General features: G+C 47.3%; 7 protein-coding genes, 4 non-coding genes and 1 pseudogene across 11 annotated transcripts; 5 read left to right on the top strand and 7 right to left on the bottom strand.

The window, feature by feature from the left end:
* Positions 1-6,282: 6,282 nt before the first annotated feature.
* On the bottom strand, positions 6,283-6,845 carry YALI1_D20534g (Compare to YALI0D16665g, Misc non-coding, similar to Saccharomyces cerevisiae SNA2 (YDR525W-A); ancestral locus Anc_1.21, similar to uniprot|Q9C1W4 Schizosaccharomyces pombe UPF0057 family protein possible stress response protein; annotated as a pseudogene).
* A 245-nt stretch (positions 6,846-7,090) lies between these two features.
* Positions 7,091-7,570, top strand: YALI1_D20531g (uncharacterized protein; the record flags this gene model as incomplete). The annotated part of the gene is made up of 1 exon (XM_068282729.1): positions 7,091-7,570. The coding sequence occupies one exon, from the start codon at positions 7,091-7,093 to the stop codon at positions 7,568-7,570; it is 480 nt and encodes a 159-aa protein (XP_068138830.1).
* Positions 7,571-9,212: 1,642 nt separating this feature from the next.
* Positions 9,213-9,681, bottom strand: YALI1_D20505g (uncharacterized protein; the record flags this gene model as incomplete). The annotated part of the gene is made up of 2 exons (XM_068282728.1): positions 9,213-9,548; positions 9,601-9,681. The coding sequence occupies 2 exons, from the start codon at positions 9,679-9,681 to the stop codon at positions 9,213-9,215; spliced, it is 417 nt and encodes a 138-aa protein (XP_068138829.1).
* Positions 9,682-10,372: 691 nt separating this feature from the next.
* YALI1_D20496g (uncharacterized protein) lies at positions 10,373-10,626 on the bottom strand (the record flags this gene model as incomplete). Its single annotated transcript, XM_068282727.1, has 2 exons — positions 10,373-10,524; positions 10,569-10,626. 2 exons carry the CDS (start codon positions 10,624-10,626, stop codon positions 10,373-10,375), a joined length of 210 nt encoding a protein of 69 aa, XP_068138828.1.
* Positions 10,627-11,492: 866 nt separating this feature from the next.
* YALI1_D20473g (uncharacterized protein) lies at positions 11,493-12,968 on the bottom strand (the record flags this gene model as incomplete). The annotated part of the gene is made up of 1 exon (XM_502905.3): positions 11,493-12,968. One exon carries the CDS (start codon positions 12,966-12,968, stop codon positions 11,493-11,495), a length of 1,476 nt encoding a protein of 491 aa, XP_502905.1.
* A 901-nt stretch (positions 12,969-13,869) lies between these two features.
* YALI1_D20464r lies at positions 13,870-13,941 on the top strand. Its single transcript has one exon. It is a non-coding gene; the product is annotated as a tRNA-His (tRNA).
* Positions 13,942-14,550: 609 nt separating this feature from the next.
* Positions 14,551-14,925, top strand: YALI1_D20457g (uncharacterized protein; the record flags this gene model as incomplete). The annotated part of the gene is made up of 1 exon (XM_502904.4): positions 14,551-14,925. One exon carries the CDS (start codon positions 14,551-14,553, stop codon positions 14,923-14,925), a length of 375 nt encoding a protein of 124 aa, XP_502904.2.
* A 1,035-nt stretch (positions 14,926-15,960) lies between these two features.
* YALI1_D20442r lies at positions 15,961-16,045 on the bottom strand. Its single transcript has one exon. It is a non-coding gene; the product is annotated as a tRNA-Lys (tRNA).
* Positions 16,046-16,589: 544 nt separating this feature from the next.
* YALI1_D20436r lies at positions 16,590-16,673 on the bottom strand. Its single transcript has one exon. It is a non-coding gene; the product is annotated as a tRNA-Ser (tRNA).
* A 992-nt stretch (positions 16,674-17,665) lies between these two features.
* On the top strand, positions 17,666-17,742 carry YALI1_D20426r. The gene has a single exon. It is a non-coding gene; the product is annotated as a tRNA-Val (tRNA).
* Positions 17,743-17,958: 216 nt separating this feature from the next.
* On the bottom strand, positions 17,959-18,951 carry YALI1_D20413g (uncharacterized protein; the record flags this gene model as incomplete). Its single annotated transcript, XM_502903.2, has 1 exon — positions 17,959-18,951. One exon carries the CDS (start codon positions 18,949-18,951, stop codon positions 17,959-17,961), a length of 993 nt encoding a protein of 330 aa, XP_502903.1.
* Positions 18,952-20,215: 1,264 nt separating this feature from the next.
* Positions 20,216-20,780, top strand: YALI1_D20398g (uncharacterized protein; the record flags this gene model as incomplete). Its single annotated transcript, XM_068282726.1, has 2 exons — positions 20,216-20,355; positions 20,405-20,780. 2 exons carry the CDS (start codon positions 20,216-20,218, stop codon positions 20,778-20,780), a joined length of 516 nt encoding a protein of 171 aa, XP_068138827.1.
* Positions 20,781-21,026: the final 246 nt, after the last annotated feature.

Below are 21,026 nucleotides of genomic sequence, written 5' to 3'. Positions count from 1 at the left end.
GGCGTCTTAGGTCCGACTCGGTCAAAGGAGCGGGAGACCCGGAACCGACCGGGTTCCTGATTGGGACTTCTTCAAAGGCTATTTTTCGGAACTGGAAAAAACGGCCTGGCTTAGTAATGGGCAAAGAGAGCGCAGTCTGGAGAGGCGCCGTACCACCTCACGGGGTGATTGTCACGTGACTAGAATTCTTGTCGTCCACATCTCTCGTTGCACAACCGTCACTCTCGTGTCCCCGCACAACCCTCCTGGCTCCCCCGCCCCCCCCGGCTGCCATCCCCACAAAGTTTATTATTATCACGTTCGTGCAGCGATTAAGTCGGTGACGCAGAGTCACGTGCGATCGTGTCGATGAGCCACCACGTTGGACACGGGAAAAAGGTGATAAAAAACACACATATGGCCCTGTGACCAAGGTCGGGTGATATTTCGGTCCAGGAGGTGATCTCGTTCTCGTTTTTCGTTTCTCGATTCACGTTCACCACTTTTTGACTCATGAGGTGACTGGAGTTGATGGGCCGAGGTTAAAATGGTGAAAATAGGCAAAATGAAACTGGCGATTTTTAACGATTTCAACGAGAAAGGGTGTCGTTCTGATATTTTAACGACAACGAGCCAATCACCAGGAATTTTTGGATATTTTTCCGATTAAATAGTGATTTTATTTATTTTCTTTTGGTTTATTTATTTATTTTATTCTTCCATCTTTTAAATTTTATTTTTACGGTTTTAAAATAGTTTGCTCAATTCTCGTGTGGAGCAGATTGCACCACGATAATCGACGGGACTGTGAAAATCGGAGGCGGAAAAAAGGTTGAGAATATCCCAGAAAAATCCCAGAAAATCGGCACTAAAAAAATAAAAATATCTAATGAATGATTCATTACCAAAAAGTTGTTTTATTTGTTTATTTTTTGTACTGGATTCCACAGATCTGGGTCACCTATTTGACGTTGGAATTGCCCAGAACACCGCAGTTTGGCCCAGCTGGAATGACCACGACGTGTTTTTCTATTTACTTGTACAACACATGGAACCAGCCGTGTGACCAGACCGGGACCTCGATCCGCGTGTTTACTGGAGTAATACGAAGACCATCATCGGGAAAATCGGGGCATGAGCTGATATCAGCTATCACTCGGCTGGTTAGTTTGCTGTGCTATAGACGTTATAGCAAGCTAGTATCGGACTTTTGTTGGCCATTATCACCTGAGAGTCAACTCCATGCTCTCCAAAGTCGACATCGCGCCACTGTTGCAAGCCAAGCAACGCAGCGTTGAACGTGTCTCACATACCTGTCTTATCTGAACCATGAGCCCGAGTTTGCTTGAGGTGAAACAAGCAACGTGAGCTTGGTGGGGGTGGCTGTGATGGTGTCCTTGGTGAGACATGGTGAGTGATGAGACATGGTGAGTGATGAGACATGTGAGTGATGAGACATGTGAGTGATGAGACTTGATGAGTAATCGGCACAGTACAGTCGGTGTTTGTACTCGTATGGCTGAATACAGACAACATGACTCCGGAGAACATGTCCATAGCAACAGTCGGACTGATGTTACTTGTATTGGTCATAAGACTGCGACTCTTCAGAACGGCCATTCAGAACTTCAACTGATCATTCTACAAGAAACTGGCCATCCAGGACAGCAGCCCACGCCTCTTGGCATGTCTGGATACCCCTGGGGCTTCAGGTGCGCAACTGTTCCTGTGATGCACCCCACCCAACCCTGAGAGGTCCCTGCCCGATCTCAGGGGTACCTAGACTCCAGGCTGTCGGGCAGAACTTATGCCTGGTCTATACCTGACCAATACCTGACTTGTGCCAGGAGGTAGAGCGGCCATGTAGGAGACAACGGCTCGCGGGTGAGGGTGAGGGTGTGGTATACTGTCGACAGGGCTGGCAAAAGGGGCTCGACAGGGGCACCGATGGTAGGGGTTGAGCAGTTTCTCGCCTACAAACAGGGAGATTCGCCACAGCAGGAATTCGCCATTGCAAGGAGGTTCGCCATTGTATGGAGATTAACATCATTATGAAGTTCGGTGTGGCCTCGCTAGAGATATTTAAAAAATTAAAAAAATCAAAAAAAATCAAAAAAATCAACAAAAAAAATTAAACTCTACAAAATTCAATAATTACAGTTCTGTAACTGCATATATCTTTTTATAATCGAAACTTAATCTGAAATATTTGACATATTATAAAATAAATAAAAAACAATATATGGGTTTTATAATAGACAATAGAGAGCATTTATGAAGTCATAAAATGCTGCTGGATGAGTAAATCATTCCTGTGTCGTCGTCGTATGTTTGGTACGGTATGGGTACATGGAATTAGACCGAGTGGAGTGCCCGAATCCTGCTCCAACGTCGTTTTTTTTTGTTGTTTTTACAACCAATTGATCATTTTTGCATGGGTGATTTTGGTACCAAAATGCTCACAGTGAGTCCAGTAATAATTTGGCGACGTTCTGACCGCGTCCAGACGTGAAGAGCCTCGCCCAGACCTGTCTGTGACCGTCTTCATCAGTTCCAGAGCTGATCTTCGTTTCATTTCTGCAACATATTGCGACGGTTGGTTCCGCTTCAGCTGATCCGGACGCGCAAATCACCACCCATGGAGCAGGTTGAAATCCTGTTGAAGACCGTATTGCTTCTGTCGACGAGGCGTTGTTCGATCTCAAGGCGCGATGCCATGCGTCGGGAACAAATTATCAGCGCCCGAGCTCGCGCCAGCATCATAATAAAACCACTGATATCAGAATGAGATTATTGACAAGTTGAATCAATCAGCCGGCCCATTTTCCGGACCATGTCCGAGTGTTTGAGTGTCTACTGTGGCAGAACTCCGAGGAAGACTCGCTGGGTTTGCTCGAGTCGCTGGAGTGCTCCTGGTTTGACAGGCTCGAAACAAAAATGTTACGACAAGAAACCGGGTTAATTAACTCTCAGAACTAGTTCAAACTAAATACACTTGAGCGGTTCAGTGTATGACTGACTCCAGCTGTCGTATCGTCGTCTCAAGAGCTGTCTTGATTGGCCTGGTGGAGATACTTTGTCTTTGTCAATTGACACGAAATGATGTTGACTGAACTCGCAATTCCCTGTCTCAGTATGGCAGGTTCGGACTCCAAACAAGCCGAAAACTCCTCTGGGAAGCTGTGGTGGTCAACAACAACCGACTCTTTCGATCCAGGGTGATTTCGGGCCCGTCGTACAGAGAAGGAAAACAACGACGATACCGTGATCACTCACGGGAGCATGTTTTGAACCAACCCTCTGTTCAAACAGAATGCCAATACATGTAAAATGTCTCCAGTGCAGTAGTAGCTACAGTAGGAGTTGTGGACTAGGGGCACTCATTGAGATGGGTTTGGTTGTTTCTGCCTTCAGTGTGGTTTTGGATGATATTGTCCTCCAACAAGGAATAGAGACGGACCGACTACTCATCCGGAGCCAGACAGTACCGGTGATAGCGGCTCAAGGAGTAGCAGTTCCAGAGTAGGCGTGGATCGAGTCAGAGTCTCCAGTCTGCGACACTGTCTCATTAGCCCTCTCTTTTCCTGAGTCATTCTGAACTCTTTGAATTCAGTCCTACCGGCTCGTTGTCACTTGATTTCTCAAGTATACCTGGCCGATCCGTTCCTGCTGGTTCTCAGCTTCATTCGCAATCCAATTGATGTCAGGGTGCTCTCGGGGGAATTCCGGTGCCAACACCTGGTTGAAGATGCGCCTGATCAGCCACTCCACGATGCGAATGTCTCCGAACACAACGACCTCCTGCAAACTTCTCATCTCCGTGTGTGAATGTTGATCTCAGTGTCCAATAGCTCGAGTCCTGTAGCTGCGACACGCATTACTCAGCCGACGAGAGCAGAAAGCAGTCCAGCTGGACTGGGACTCGCCGCTCCAAATCGGTATCAACTTCAGGAGCGTCTTCATGAGGTCTTGAAGCAACTGACTGGCATCTCCTGTTTCTCCGTTGTACGATATTCGGCAAAACTCGCAGGTCTCGTGACAGCGATGACAAGACTACCAGTGAAACCCCCTGACGAAATCTTTCACAGAATCTCACAATCTCAGCCAGAGCGCTGACTGCGTTGGTCATTACCATGGGGGTCGAGTCATGACCATATGAATCAAGTCTCAGATGTCGCTTTACACACTACGAAACTCAGCAGAGAGAATCAGTTGTAGAGTGGCGAGAACAAGTTACTTGTCAACCATCTACTCTCTTACCAATATAAGTTCAGTACATACCCCCGGACAGTCTCTTCTCAATCAGTATTCACTAGTCTACTTTCATTGATTCTCAAGCCACTGATTCTCAGGTCATTGAATCCCAAGTGATATTGAATCTCACCTCAGTAGCCAAGTGGACTGCACTTGATTCTTCACATGGCTCTCCAGCTCTTTTCAATCCAGCTGGAGATGGTGCTTTCAGACCTGTAGATACCACCGCTCCGCTGATTCTGGTTTGGATGGAAGCATCTGGACCGGATCAGCTGTTGTTATCGGTTCTTAACTCGACTTCTCCGCTACGTTGTTACCAGTTCTTAACCTCGACTTTCTCGCTACGTTGTTACCAGTTCTTAACTCGACTTCTCGCTACGTTGTTGCCAGTTCTTAACTCGACCTCTTGCCACTAGGGTTTCTCTGGCACAATGGAGATGTCTCCTTGCGTTGCTCTTGTTTCCTCCTCTTTGACTGTCTTCTCATTGATTGTCTTCTCATTGACTGATTCCCATGGACTGATTCTCTTGTCTAGCCCTCCAAGGAGACTGTTTACGAGCGGTCCTCATTTGTCGTCTGAGTCTTGATACGAGACCTCGTCTGATTAAGAGCTTTCTCAATGTATCTCGTTCGTACGGTAGGTCTCAAGTTCACTCTGACGAATGTACAATACCGCACAGTATCACTGGGCACCTGCCCTTCAACTTCTCCACTTTTCCACCCAATGTCTCATGATCGCCCTGTTTCACCTAATCTGAGCGGCTGGCGAGACATATCAAGGCAACTGTCTCACAGACGAGAGAAGAACAGGAGGTGGGACCGAGATGCCAACAAGTAGAGGCATTTAATCCTCCTCAAGCTCTTCCGTACTGCACCTACAGCAGTACATCACAGTAGTACAACACAGAACCACCAGCTTATACGAGTACAAACGCTGTACTACCGAACTTGAACAAGTACAAGTACAAGTACAAGTACATGGTTGTTTCCTCGAAATTTATGCTTATCTGAATCCACTCTCGGTTACTTGTAGACCGTTTTGTGTCTGTTCTACTTGTACAGCACTTGTACCAGGGCTAGTGCTCTGTTCTTGTATTTATACACTCTATTTCGGAGGTGTATAATATAAAAAAGGATAAAAAAGAAAATAATATAATAATACTAAAGAAAAACATCAACGCATCAAGGGGAAAAAATCGTCCAGTCCGAGAAACAGAAGACTTTGGTCTCTTATTCTTTCGCACAGCATTTTTTTTGTATTTTTTGTATTTTTTGTATTTTTTGTATATTTGTATTTATTGAATTTATTGAATTTTTTTCCTGCGACACGAATTGCCACCGTTCTTGTGCTTATACTAATGAGACACATCTGACATTCCAGCAAGTCTAACAAAAAACGAACAAAACAGCAAAAACATACTAAAAGTAAACCGGAAAATCCCAATTAAATCCCAATTAAATCCCATAATCCACTAAAATAATCTAGAAAATCCCTGCTGATTCCCCAACTCCCTATCAATCCCAATTTAATCCATCCTCCCCCGCAAACGGCCTGAGACAAGGTCGCAAGTGGCGATTGGCAAAGTCAACCTTTTTCTTATTGAAAAGGGGTAAATTGATCCGAACTCTCTAACCAAATACTACAAGCACAGTACACAGTACTGTAGCCAAAAAAGCCGAATTGAACCCCAACACGAAAATAAAATAAAATAAAATAACCCGCTCGCATTTCTGCGCGTCACGTGACCCCCACCCCGCCCAAAACTCAGCCCGTTCTGACTCCCGAACGTGGTGTTGGCGACGATCGTTGATCTCCGCCAAAATAAAAAATAAAAAATAAAAAATAAAAAAACATTAACACGTATCTCAGATTGCTCTAGAAGTTTAAATCAGAACTGGGTTAGACGTAGCTGTCCATTTGGAGATTGCTACTTTTGGAAAGATGCAGAACGCCTGCATGTATACGAAAAGCTACGTACAAGTAGTGAGTGTAGAGTGGCTGCTGTGGATAAAATCAATATTGGTTATATGTTGCTGGTTATGGTACAATTAATACTTGAAGATGATGTAGAGGGCATGGATGATACCGGGAATGTATCCAAGACAACAGAGGAGGACGTTGATGAGCAGGTCAGCGGTGCATCCTCGCTCCATGAAAACTCCAACGGGGGGGAGGAAGATAGCTGGGTTAGTTTGGGTTGATAGGGGGAGGGGGAGGTTTCGTGGTTCACACGGCCAAATGTGACACGGTCAAAGTTGTGACACGGTCACTCGTGACATGGGAAGTCATGCCAATATCACAAGCAATACGGCCAATGTTGAGCACACGCGGCCTGTCACGGGCCTCTGTCACGGCTCTGTCAGGGCTCTGTCACGGCCTCTGTCCACGGGCTCTGTCACGGCTCTGTCACGGCCTCTTACGACACTATCACAGCTCGCTCAGGCCAGCCTCACCCGCTCAGGCTCGCCTCTCTCGCCACTCGCCATTAGTGCAACGTCGCCACCAAAATAGCACTGGCCATCAACAGGCCTCAATCCAACCCTTAATCCAGCTGCCGCTTCTAATACTCACCAACGATGATCTTGAGAATGTCGGAAGAGGTGAAAGCCATTGTGTTTGTGTTTGTGTAAGGTGGTGTGTGAGAAACAGAATTGACAGAGGAGGTGGGCCTATATATAAACAGACGATATGGCTGAGGTACTAAGGTGGTATGCACTCACTGCCTTGTTTGGGAAGTCAAAAAAAAGCTTAAAGGTTGGGTGCCCCTAATGGGCAGATTGAGGTTGCGACTGCATTTTTCGGCGATAAGCATCTCCGCGGATTTACGCCTCCTGCGACCGTTTGCGGGTGGTGGGCATGACGGGGGTCCTGTGGTCATCTCACGGGTCCCGAGGTCACCGCACGGCCGGCGTCACGACGCCCCCGTTATCCCATGCTCTGGGCCGTTTCTTTTCCTACCCCTACCAACGTTGGTTGCGGGTGTCGTGCGGCTCACAGCAGCAAGCGGGTCTATGTAGTAGCAAGCCAGGTGCAGGCACAGATCTGGCCATGATGTGGGTGAGGTTGTGGCCACGACTTGGACAATGTGGTGGGAGGACTTATTTTGCGGGAAAACCCGCCTGCTACGCGGTCGACGTGTTTGCGGCGCCATTTTGGATCCACGCCTTTCCATCTTCTCTCGGGGCTATTTTAGGCACTCAGCCCTGCGAACCTTGTTTGGGAGGGCTGACTGACGTTGGTCATGTTGTGGCCAAGACGGTCCCAAAGTGGTGCCCACACTGGGCGCGTGTCTTCTCCTGGGCTTGTCACATGCACTTGGTTGTGGCGGTTGGCTGAGGTATTATCTGCGGTTCGAAACTCGCTTTTGACTCAAACTTGGAATGGGCTTTTGGTCCGGAGTGTGAGCATAATATACCGTTTTCCTGAGAGTAAAAATGTCGCATTTCAGGGCCCCGAAAATGGAGTTTGCAGAGGATTTTGGGCAAAGTCGGAAATGGGGGGAAATTGGGGAAAATTGGGGAAAATTGGGGAAAATTGGGGAAAATCGGGAAAATCGGGAAAATCCAAATTTCAGAAAAAACCCGCGAAAATCGGAAAACAATACGCTTGCCAGAAAGACTCCCAGCATTTAACGCGCACCTCCTCCGAGATTGTTTTTTTTGCTGATAGTAATTAACTCAAACATGGGATCAGCGTTTGGAGGAGGATATACGGCGGAAATGGAGGCGAAAAAAAAAAAAAAAAAAGAAAAAAAAAAGAAAAAAAAGAGAAAAAAGGACAAAAAAGGGGGAAAAATATTAAGAACAAGAAGAAAAAAAAAAGAAACAGAATGGACGCATGTGGACCTGGCCACGCGTCTTTTGAATGACGCCGTATAACGATTTCCGCCAAATGAAGACACTGCACTGTCGCAGCGGCGGCTATGTCGGCGGCTATTCCCTGGTTGGGCGGGCTATTCCCCGGTTCGGAGGCAAAAAATCAGTCCTTTCCAGCAGACTAGAGTACAGACCTCCTGGCTACGACAAAAGCTCACTTGGAACTTGCTCTAAATGCCGTCACGAGTTGTCCTATGCCCCTGCACTGCATCCGTCGGTTCCAAACATGTTCTAGAAGCTCGAATATGTCTTGGTATGCAGTATGATAGAGGTATGATATCTCCGACGATTGACCGAAGAGGTAAGAGTAGGGCTGTGTACGGACTGTACGAGAGCGGTTTGGAATTGGATAGAGCGGTATGAGATCGGATAGAGTGGTACTTTTACTCGTACTGTACTTGTTCTTGTACTGTTTCGGACTGATGCAATATCCATCATTCAGATCCGAAAAATCTCTCATTCCAAATCCACTTGTTCATCTCATTGACTCATTCATCTCATTGGCTCATCATCACTATTCGCCCGGTTCCAACCGCTCCAACTCCAACTCCGTTTGTTTTGTCTGATTCGGTTTGTATATCCCCATAAATCGACATTCTAACCCAGAGAAGAACAAGCTCCATTCCGAGCTCCCGTGACCCGGCCAGAAACTGTCCGAGTTTGTCTATTAATAGAAAGAGTTGGTGGTGTGACCTGCGAGTCGAGTTCGATTCTCGGATATGTGTGGGCAAAGTGGGACTAGTCCTGGATCTCGAACTCGAACTCGGACTCGGGCTCGGACTCGAACGCGGACTCGGACTCGAACTCGAACTCGGACTCGGACTCAGACGCGGACTCGGGCGCTTGACCGCGACCATACCTCTCAATCATACTCGAAGTCGAAGTCGAACTCACAGTCAGGCATTTTCCACGTCTGGTACCTCAACCTGAGACTGCGGGGATATGCAGGATATGCAGGATTTAACGGTTTCAACGGCTTAAAACGGATTGTTTTGGGACCAGGACAAGCCTGAGAGAGAGATGGACGCGCCGGGCGCGTTTCGGATCAGTTGTTGTAAACATTCGCGTCCAGGAGTAAGGACTGGAGCGGTTTGAACGGCAACTTAGCTTTGGTACCTCATACCCCAGATAGAGACGGGTCCAGGAGACTCAAAAGGAGCCCTATCGACCCGCCAACTTCGCCCGATGGACCGCCAACTTCGTTCCAGTAACATACCCACTGTTTTAAAACCCCGCAACGACCTTAACTCCTTTTGGTATGGCCGTAAACAGACATGGATGAGATTGAGTTCTGCAAGGAGCTCTGGAGCAAGTGGACCAGGGATGGGGACAAAAGTGAACAGCCAGGAGTCATTTAATTGAAGGGTGATGGGCAATGCGTTTGAGCCATACAAGTATGAGGTACCAGTTACGAGGCACGAGGTGCTTGTTTTACTACACTTTTACTCGTACGAGTAATCGTAGGGTATGATGACTGCAGCAGATACACACCGATATCGATTCTCCGGGGAGACCGCACCCAGCAGATGAAGCAGGAATAGGACATTGGTTGACTATTGAGGAATTTCCCATCTCTGAACCAAGCTTCAATCTCGAACCAAGCTCAATGCTGAACCAAGCTCAATCTCGAACCAAGCTCAATCTCGAACCAAGCTCAATGCTGAACCAAGCTCGAATCTCTAGCTCAGTCTTTGATCCAATCTCCAGTCGAGCGTTCGCAGACGCTTCCTTTCGTTGTCAGAGCCCAGTCTTCGATCTCTCAGTTTCTCTCAGCCTATGGTCACTGACTGTAGTGCAATGACTCAATGACTCAATGATTCTCCACTCAAACATGTCTCTCCAAAGACAATGATCCCACCAATATGGTTGGAACTTCTTCTATAAAAGATGGAGAGTGTATATGAGTCACTTGCACTCGTCGCAGCAGTGCACATCTACCTGGCTGTACTGTGGGTACACGCTGTATCGATCTCTGCCATTTTGGCTTGGATCAAGAGTTGCACAGAGAAAAACAAGTCCCTTTATCTGTTCCTGAGTCTGTCAACACTCGTCAAGTGTTTTTCTACTTCTTTTCGCACCCAATTACAGGTCCCTCATCCCCGAAACATCACCAAGTCCCTTGGTCCAGTTTGTGTGCTCCGAACGTGATTTGTAATCGGTCTCTAGAGAACGAGTGTCTAGAGAACGAGTGTCTAGGGGTATGTTAGATGTTAGATCTTTCCGGTCCAATCATCTCAGCTTTTGTGTCATTCCTGTGCCAGTCTCAGATCCGAACTGATGGTACATAATTCCGACACGGAGATCGAGGATTGGTCATCTGGCGATTAGAATGTCTGCAAATAGCTGGACTTTCCCTGTTGGACACCCTGGAAAATTGTAGACGGTGGTTGACCACTTGAAGGCTGCTGGAAGCTGCTGAAGAGGTTAGAGACTAGAGCTACCGTCTCGACAGCATCAACAATAGCACTTCCTCCATAGAACCGGTTCAGGAAGATCGGATGCAACGTGTTCAATCATGTAAGAGGAGACAGTACTGTTCTTTCTGATACTCTGGTACTCGGTTCACTCTTCATCCTGATCACTCTTCAGTCTGATCATTCTTCACTCGAAAAGTCCAACTCCTCATGTAGTCGCCATCGTCGATCGTACACATGATCGCACTCCCACAAACGTACCAAGTCAATGAGTCGCGTCAAATCTCCTCAATTGAAGCAGTGACACCGAGCATCGCACGTAAATCTCAACAGCTCTGTCTGGATCATAGGTTTTTTTCGTGGTGAACTGAACCTCAAGCTACAGATACTGGATCACCGGTTTGACGCTGACCACCTGGAACTGTGGTGAATTCAACATGACTCTGACAAGATAGATATGATACCATTATGAGTGCAATGGTACCTCTGGCGACAAAGTGGTAATGTAGGTCCAAGTGGATCCAAGTGGTGAAGTGGTGATGTTAGACCCAAATACAAAAGGACTCAAATCTCTGGATAAACGCCGTAGAGACCTGAAAATGGTACCGTTGGATTCCTCCTGACCAGGCGAGTGTGACAGTGTACTTCGAGGCTACACCAAGTGATTTTTGGTGGTCTTTTCGAGACACAACTGGCGGCGTAGTTCATGGTCATCATTACAAGCACGAGTAACCATTCTGTCTCAATCAGATCAGTACTAGATCATCTGAAATCTCGAACAGCTCGGGGATGTTCATTCGGTCCGAATGTCTCCAGCACATTTCTCAGCCTATTACCACCCTACATCCAACGAAACACACCCAGCTACCTCGTTCAATCTAACATCTATTACTTCTCCTATCCTTCATCGAACGCAACATGGTCGTTGCATCACGATACCATCAACCCTTGCTCTCTTCTTCTCCGCACTTAGTTGAGACCCTCATCCAATCGCACAGCAGGGTTGTTCTCCACAAAGTCCAGAGATACCTTATGACCGAGCAGCTCTCGAATGTTTGAGACGCCATACTTGATCATAGTGGGTCGCTCCAGCGATAGACCCCAGCCGTGAACTCGCAGGTCCTTGGGCAGACCCATGGCCTCCAGCATTTCCGGTCGGAACATACCTGAGTTTCCAATTTCGACCCACTTGCCGAGACCCTCGTGCCAGGAGAAAATCTCCAGCGACGGCTCGGTGTAGGGGTTGTAGGCGGGCTTGAACCGCAGCTGCTTGACGCCCATCTGCGAAAAGAACATCTGCATGAAGCCAATCAGGTCTCCGAGAGTCAGGTTGTAGTCGGCAACCACTCCCTCCACCTGATGGAACTCAGCCAGATGGGTGGCATCCACAGCCTCGTTTCGGAACACTCGGTCAATGGAAAAGAGCTTGGAAGGCTTGGGGTCCTTGGCGAGCTGGTGCAGCATCTTGGCCGACACCGCAGTGGTGTGGGTTCGCAGCACTAGCTTCTGGGCCTCCTCAGGCTTCCAGTCGTACCGGTATCCGATGGAGCCGTAGGCTCCGTCCTCGTGAACCTTCTTGACATTGTTCCAGTACTCCATGTCTTCGGGGAGACCCGCCTCCTTGGGATCCTTGACGTAGAAGGTGTCCTGGAGGTCTCGTGCGGGGTGCTTCTGGGGCACAAACAGCGTGTCAAAGTTCCAGAACCCAGAGTCCACGTACTGGTTGGTGGGCATTTCGGAGAAGCCCAGCGAGAAGAAAATCTGTCGGAACTCCTCCCGCACCTTGTTGAGAGGATGGAACGCTCCGGACTGGGGCTGGACTCCCTCGGCGGCAAAGTTGTAGGGCTTGAATGCCGCGTCCTTCCAGGCGCCGCTCTGGATCATGTCGGTTGTCACGTCGGTGGCGTACTCCTTGACGGTAAGCGCAAACTCGGGGCCCTTTTCAATCTCAAACCACACCTGCTTGACCTTAGTGATCAGCTTTCGCTTCTTAAGATCTTGCAGCTCCTTGGCGTCTCCCAGGGTGCCCGTGGACTCAATGGTCTTAAGATCCTCGGCGGTCTTGTCAGTCACGCTGTCGCTGCTCTTGATCAGCTTGGAGCCCTCCTTCTTGACCCAGCCGTTCTTGAAAGCCCGCTGCTGGCCAATTTTGCCCGACGCTCCCAGCTTGGATGCCACGTCAGCCAGCTCCAAACCCTCCAGACCCTTGCACACCTCCTCATAGAGGCGGTACTCGTGCGAGCCCAGCGACACAATCTCCTTGCCCTCCTCAGTAAGCTCCCACTTGTCCTCCTCCACGGCCTTGTAGGTCACCATTTCTCGGCCGGCAAGACTCTGCAGCGTGCCCTGCAACTGGGCGGTGGTATGGGCGGGGAAGGCCACCCGCGAGTCAGCGATGGGGCCCTCGGCAAGCGTTTTCAGCACTGTGGTCGTGAGATCAGACATGGTGTTTGGTGGTGACAGATACTCCCAGAGTTTTTCAGGAGCTAATCCTGGTTACCCGGGAGTGGTGTGGAGAGACGCAGTTCAACCTGCGCTCCAAACACTTTTAAAGAGTGTGTCAATTGGGCTGAAAACCCGATATTTGAGAACCTGACCGATTCTGATTTCTGATTTCATTTTGTCTTTATTTTTCCCCTTTTTGAAATTGTCCTGTTTTCAAGTTCTGATTCAGATGAGTCAGTCTCAGATCTTTTTAACCATAAGCTGACTCAGTCATATCGTCAAAATTTGATACTGACTGTGAAGAGTCCATTATGGGGCGAATATGAACGATTTTAGATCAAAAAATAACCGGGAAACAACACCAATTCTCCGTCTAAACCAAGTTGCAAAAAAATTGGTGCAAAAATAAGTACTTTGAATGCTCGGAATCAGGTGCAGCCTGGATCACTAAATAAAAATGAGAAATGAAATAAAAATGAGGAAATGAAAAAAAAAAAAAATACAAAAAATAAAAAAAAAAATAGAAAAAAAAAAAAAAAAAAAAAGAACGGACTCCAACTAGAAAACATAGAAAAATTTCTAGACATTTTACAGTTTCCATAAATCCTTAGAAACTCTTCAAAACATTTCTTTCGGTTTTACTACTCTCTCAAATCACTGCTCAAGCTTTCTGCACCTACTCAGGGCACTCCACCAAGACGTTCTCCATTGCTCTATGATCCGGACGAAATATCAATAAAAAAACAAGACCAGTAGATTACACAGTCCAAAAAACCACCCATAAAGACCCTTTAGTTCTAGTAAATACCCTCAATCACCCACAAATCACAGTTGAAATCGCCGGACACGTGACCTGGAGGTTTCTCACTAGTGTCCCAAGAACTTCAACATTTTATCGCCAGCCATCATAGTATAGTGGTTAGTACACCACGTTGTGGCCGTGGAAACCTCAGTTCGATTCTGGGTGATGGCATTCTTTTTCCCCCTATCCCCTTTTTTTTTGTTTTGCTCTGCAACTCCTCTCAAGGCGCATGTATTTTTTTTTCCATATGCACTTGTCGCAGTTGGTTTTGAAAGTAAAAAGGTTTTATTTTTTTATTACTAAATTGAAAGATTTAGTCACGTGACGACGGGATGGGAGACTGATATGAGAAGCGAGTTAGGCTGACTAATAAACCCATAGTTATACTGTGATGTACAGTAAACGTACCGCCAGATATTTTTGTCTGGACAATTCTTGTATATTTGTGCAGTAAAGCTCCCTGTGCATTTTCACTGCTCCAGGTACATTTTATCAATTTCTCACTAGTTAGTTGGATAGAGTCAACTAGAACTTTGATTGTTACTTGAATATGGTCAGAGTGAAAGGTCCTACGTTCTGTCTTGGAGAGTCCCAGAGCGAATCGGAAAAAGTGCAAACGACTCCTGGCCGTGCAGTATTCTTTCTGGTAGAAACACACCACTAGTTATATCAGAATCAGGCAAGACATGTTGCGCCATTTCACTGGTAAACTGCTAAAGTTTCGGGCGGATCTTGCACACGACATTAGATCTACTAGCAGTTCCACCACTGACCAAAAACATGTTTCGAACTTTGGTGCGGATGAACCGGCACGCGCGGCCCAAGGGCACGTCGTCGCGACCTTCTCACGGCATCACGGACTCGCTGGGGTCGTCCAAGGCCGCCAAGGTGCCTCTGTCCGAGACGACTCTTCCTGGCGGCAAGTTGCCTCCCAGTTTGCAGGGCAAGACTGCTGAGCAGCGCCAGAAGGCCAATCGGTTTATGGGAATCACTCTGATTCTGGTGGCGGGCATTCTGATTGTGGCGGGCTACAAGTCGCAGAAGCGGATCGGCACCAAGGAGCCCCATGAGAGCATCGAGACTGCTGTTCTGCAGCGGGTTCTGGAGGCCAACAGACAGGAAAAGGAGCGGGAGCGGGAGAAAAAGACCGAGTAGAACGCGGGAGGAATGGGTTTGGGCCTGCCTTGGTGCAGATACACGCTCTGCACGACAGTTGTCTTGATACACGCTTTGAACGAAAGGTGTCTTGATACACGCTCTGGAACGAAAGCTGCCTCGATACACGCTTTGAACGAAAGGTGTCTCGATACAAGCACCTATGACGTTACCCAATTATAGATTATGAATCGACGATATGAAATTGATGTCGACGGGGTGTTTGGGGGAGGTTTTGAGGGGTTGTAGGCTACAGTAGTGTAGCTCGGAATACAGTGAGTAAGAAGAATGCACGATACAGTAATCCATGCCAGTCTAGACGTTCATTGAGAGGGCTCATTTTAATGACTACAAGTCGTGGATTCTAGGAGTGTAAGAATCCAAGAGCTTCGTTATTCGTTATTCCGTCAACAGGTCTCCCTTTCAGAGTTGTGGTTAAGAGTTTAGTTGACATCTGGGGACTGACTGAGACTGCAATGGAGACGGCAAACCGGTTACGTTGAATCGAATGGTGATATTCTGTTCCACCATAGACCTCTACTGCGTCCGATAAATGGAATGTCAAAATGTCACGATGCAGTCCCTAGTTCGAATATGGTATCTCAAGAAACCACATTATCGAGTTTTTGGGCGACATTACAAAAAATATGAGACCACCAATCGACTCAGAATCCCACTTTGCAACACAAAAGTGATTTTGGTATTCTCCTAGCGTTATTTTCTCACGAGTTATCGCCAACCGTAGTTGTGTCAGCATACCCTAGTAGAATCGCAACTTGAGGATTAGGAAGAGAAGAGAAGGAATAGCAGACCTCCAGTAGGAATAAGACTGGTTTCAGTATTGGATTTTCCTTTTCACGTTTCACTACGACAAAAAATCAGTGTACGTGTACGCTTTTTAGTGCGGTTTATTGACTTACGTAAGTAACTGTTAGTGAATTTTCACGTCAACTAAATAGTTAAATAATTCAACTAGATCTCCAACTAAAACACAATCTCAAGATACCACTTGAATGCGACTCGTCGCAAAAACAAAGCCCGACGTGGGGCTTGAACCCACAGCCTTGAGAATGACCTTGGGAATAAAGTCTCACGCTTCTACCCGATTGAGCTGCCAGGCAGAAATTTTATGCCTTAGTGGGAAACCAGCCTCTGGATTACTCAGCAGGTCAGCATTGTTTCATTAGAATAAAAATATTATAATTCCCTAGAATAAATTTAAAAACAGGAAAAAAAAAAAGGGGGAAAATACATAGGCGTCAAGTAACTAAAATGTATTTCCCTAGTATATAAATATATAAAACGGGCTCCGCTGACCTACCAATGCGTTCTTGTAGTGTCCTTGGCTCTCCGGAAGCTCGTCACATAACATCATTCATTAAAATACCGTGTTGTCTTCGTCTACATATACTGAATCCTACGTGATCACCTGGTTACTAAGCACCTACCACCTTATGGGTCTATCTGGGGTCTTACATCCTTTTTTCCAAATTTTCGGCGCTCAGACATATATTTAGTCAGCACACACCTCAAAAACGGACTTGTGTTGGGGTTGTTGATATTTTAACTACAAAAATTGGCTTCTGCATGTACATACATACCTTACAGAGCTCTCAGAAGTACAAAAGGTGTGTTGTGTGTATCTCCTTGAAAAAAAGAATTGGCGACATCCCGCAGGATTCGGAACCTACGCGGGGAAACCCCAAGAGATTTCTAATCTCTCGCCTTAACCGCTCGGCCAGGATGCCTATTACCAAAACAACGCCTAATCTGGAAACCGCAACCGAGGTAAATAGTCACGTGATTGGCGTAGAAAATGGCTTACTACTGTACTGAATTATTAGAATAATTACAAAAGAAAAGAAAGAAAAAAAAAAAAAAAGAAAAACAAACAAACAAACAAACAACTGGACTCACCGAAACGCGCACCATAACGATTAATTATCATGTGGATGATTTATTGAACGCCAATAACACGGCTTACTACTTGTAGGTATAATAACGGATCATCACATAAAATAAATAAAGGATTATCAAGCGAAGCGACCTTAAAACAGCAAAATCCGGGTCTAAAAAAATGTGTGCGAGAAAATTTCCAGCCGAAATAATACAACAGTTGAAGAGTCGACATCACGTGAGAATTACAACAGGTTATGAAGAACTTTACAATCTGACCAACATGTGGGTTGGGTCACGGTGGCCTTAGGGCATTATTAAGAGACGTGGAGTACAATTGAGCAACACAACGGCCTACCATATCAGCATGGACTACGTTTATATAGCTTCCCATAAAATATCATCCCAAAATGACAAGATTTCTACACAACTAGACCAAACTACTCATTGCTCATAAAAAAGCAGATTATCACTGGGGAAACATACCAAATGTGACCATATCCACTCATTTAATCTGATTGACATGTTACCTATCGAGTTTTTTTTGGAAATCTTTCCATTTCATTCTATTTATTCGGTGTTCAACACTCAACATGACCCAGAGTCTCAACTCATCATGAACAAATAAAGATTATGATAAAACGCCACCATCACTTGAAATGTATCATTATAAATATCAGACAAGACATTTTAATGCATTAATAAGCCTGTTTCGTGCAAATACATTTCACCTGTAAAAAATATAAATCACTTTGATATTTTTTTATATTTTATTCTAATAATTTTTTCAAAAAACTTATTTTCACCCTCAAAACTCTGCATCCCACCTCGGAACTTCACAGCTGGTTTCTTGGTCTAGTTGGTTATGGCATCTGCTTAACACGCAGAACGTCGGCAGTTTCGATCCTGGCAGAAAAATCACTTTTTGTCCCCCCCACACCCAGCGCCCCGTCATACTGTTCTCTCTAGGCTATATCTGTGGCCCCCACGGACCCCGCTGACCCCCACTACAGTATTCATACACTAGAGAATGTACCACACCAGTCTACGAATACACACCACACTAAGAGTTAAGAGTTGAGAGTTATATAACAGTCACAGTCACAGTCAAAGTCACAGTCAAAGTCACAGAAACACCTACTGTAGAGACTCCATGGCGATCTCGACGTACTGAGCATTGTTGCAGGCCTGGGCCGCGCTCTCAACGCCAGTGGGTCGCAGCTCCCACATGCCATTGGCGTACTGGCAAGCAATGAAGCCCTGGTTGTGGTAAGTTAGCCGGTTGTCACGGATCTGGAAGCCAGTGAGACCCTGTCGCACCTGGTTTCGATCGGTGAACTGCAGAGAAGCCTGGTTGCCGAGCCGCACAAATCGGCCCTGGTTGTCCACAAGCTGACCTCGGTACGACAGCTGGCCGTTCCAGGGGTGGTAGTTCTGGGATCGCTGCCGATCGTCAATGAGCATCAGCCGGCCATCGTTGTGGTACACGTTGGCATTCTGGAACCGGTTGTTGTCAATGACTCGCAGACGCGAGTCCTGGTACCGGGAATAGCCCTGGTTGAGGTTACCGTTGACGTTGACGGCAATGGGGTTGGCGCAAGGGGCGTTGTTGACAAAGACTTGGTGCAGGTGGTTGTGGGACTGCTGGTCGTAGCTAATGTCATAGGCATTGCCCTTGGAGTCGACAGGACAGGCCAGGAACTGGTTCTTGTCAGAGTACCGCAGGTCGGCGTTTCGCCAGTTGTCCGTGTCTCGGTGTAGATTGAGCTTTCGGTTGGCTCGGGTCGAAGGCACCAGTCGGTTGTTGTCAACGCTAACATAACGGTTCTTGCCGTAGTTGGTTCCATCGATGTTCACGTCACCGTTCACGTCAATGTAAACGGTGACATTGTGCAGCCGGTGGCCGTTCACGTCGCCGGTGGATCCGTGGCCCAGGTACAGGTTCTGGCCATCGGTGGTCATGTCGTACCGCCGGTCGTTTCGGTATCCGTGCAGCTGGTAAGTGTAGTCGGACTGGGGCCAAGCGTAGTCGTGGACGTGCGACAGGGCTCGCGAGTTGTCCAGGTGATGGAACTGGGGAGCAGCCAGAGAGAGAGAGGCGAGGGAGAGAGTGAGGGTGGAGAACTTCATAGTTGGGTGTTGGTGTCAGAAATTGGTGTCAGAGACTGGTGGGGAGTTGAAGGGCGACTTCATGGGGTTTATATGTGGTCCTGGGGGTCCATTGATTAACATCTGATGAGTTTGAGAGCATTTCCTTATCCACTGGAGTCTTGCTTGATTTGGGGGACGGTAGACAAGCTGATATGTGCAAGTCTTAGAAAGGCAAGTGTGGTGCGGTGGGTTGGTCATCGAGAATGAGGCGGGAATAGCAGAGCGTTGATATAGCAAGACAACAGACAGGCATTATCATCAGATGAGGCACGGCCCAGTCTTTCAAGACCAGGGGGTGTATGAGCCCACCATTTTCCATTCTGTGAGAATCAATTGAATGTAGGGGAAGCTGTCCAGACTCACAAGGCGTAAACGGCGGCCGTGGGGAAGCAAACAATAGGAACATCCACTCCGTCCTGACCCGCATCGTCTGGTGCACGTGTTGCCGGCGATGGTTCGCCTGAGGAGACACCGATGTACCGTATGTCGTATGTGCCGCAAGTCGTTGTCTGAAATGAAACCTAGCAGTGCAGCAGTTGCCTTGTTGGTGGTCATTTGTGGATGGAGCGTAGGAGAGGAGAGTTGTGGTTGTTGTTCCTGAAATCTCAAAGTTGTGTTAGCGAGTCCTGGCATGGCAGTCAGTTGAAGCAATTGGGTAGGTATGGGTCTGTTGCCTTTCAAGAGAGCGTTTCATGATCGTTTCAAGATGCAATCCAAGATACAATCCAAGATGCAATTCATGATGCGATTCATTGGTTGAGTCTTGTCGTTTACCTGACCAGTTCGTGTCCTCGCGCGCCTTTGCTCCACCGTCTGTATCTAGTATCGTTATAAGATGTGATACGTAGACGGTACCGGTAGCTCCAACAGGACCGCCCCCAAAGAGTCGGTTGAAAATGGAATGCCGAATGCTCCATTCTGCGCCTCGATGCCTTTGTAAGGTGGAATGTTGGTCTTGAGGTGGCTTTGTCTCTTGATCTGGTATCTGTATCTGAGATGGTGTGTGAGTTTCTAGAGTTTGTAAGAGTGTTTTTGTCTGGTCACCAGTTGTGTCACTCGTTCATGCCACTCTTCTTTTTGTGTAACTGTTGCCGTTCGCTCATGTCACTGTTCTTTTCACTCGCGCGGAGGAAGTCATCAACTGCCTGCGGCGTTTCTTGCATCCGAAACGCGGCACCAAACGGCGGAGATACAGAAGAGGAAGGTGCCACGCAAAAACGAGGCGTCGGAGATACGGTCGGAGATGCCATTTTCGACCGACGTTTGGCGGAGGTGGCCTTCCTTTCCGAGGCGATATCCACTTGTTGCTCTGGAAGTGGTGGTGGGGGATGAAGGGTTCTGGAGTTGGACACAAAGGGTTGTGAAGTTGGGGGACTTTGCGGAGTCAGGAGTTGGTCAGGAGTCCGTTTGATTGAGCCTGAGTCGGTTCGAGCCGGTCCCAGAACACTTCACTTGCACTGCTGACAACAGGCCAGACTACAGCGTTGAAGAGAGCGAAACAAGTGCACAATTTGGTTGCACCAACAAACCACACCCCTGATGATCTCAACCAATCTAGCGGTGAGAAGCAAATCTTTGACCTTCTTCTTGATCCCGGCTGTCTACAGTACACTGTAGATACTGCTCAAGGCGACCTCGAAAGGCGTAAGGGTATTGTACTACGATCCCTGCCCCCTACCACTCCTACCACCCTACCACCACTGACCCAGTTTGGTGTTTCTACACCTCCTCTTCGGAACCACCTCAATCTCTCTCTCCCTCGTGCCATTATGGGCATGTCAGATAATACCCGACTACAGAAAAGATGAGAATCACCATGCTCAAGAAGCTGGAGCGGAGACTGGACCAACTGCAAAGGCTGGAAGGAGAAGCGTCTCACTCGAAAGATCAAATGGAACATGACGAGAGCCAAAAGACGATTGCGGATCTTCATTAACAGGTTCAACAAGATGGTGAAAACAATGCGAGTGGCCCAACTTTCCAGACTGGTTGCTCAGACCCACACTCTGCGACAACACAGCAACTTCAGTGCATCTGTTACGAATGTCGGTACG

Source organism: Yarrowia lipolytica, chromosome 1D, assembly GCF_001761485.1.
Source record: "Yarrowia lipolytica chromosome 1D, complete sequence".
NCBI lineage: Eukaryota > Fungi > Ascomycota > Dipodascomycetes > Dipodascales > Yarrowia > Yarrowia lipolytica.
Note: the sequence above shows the minus strand (reverse complement) of the source record. Positions and strands in the feature narration are given on the sequence as shown.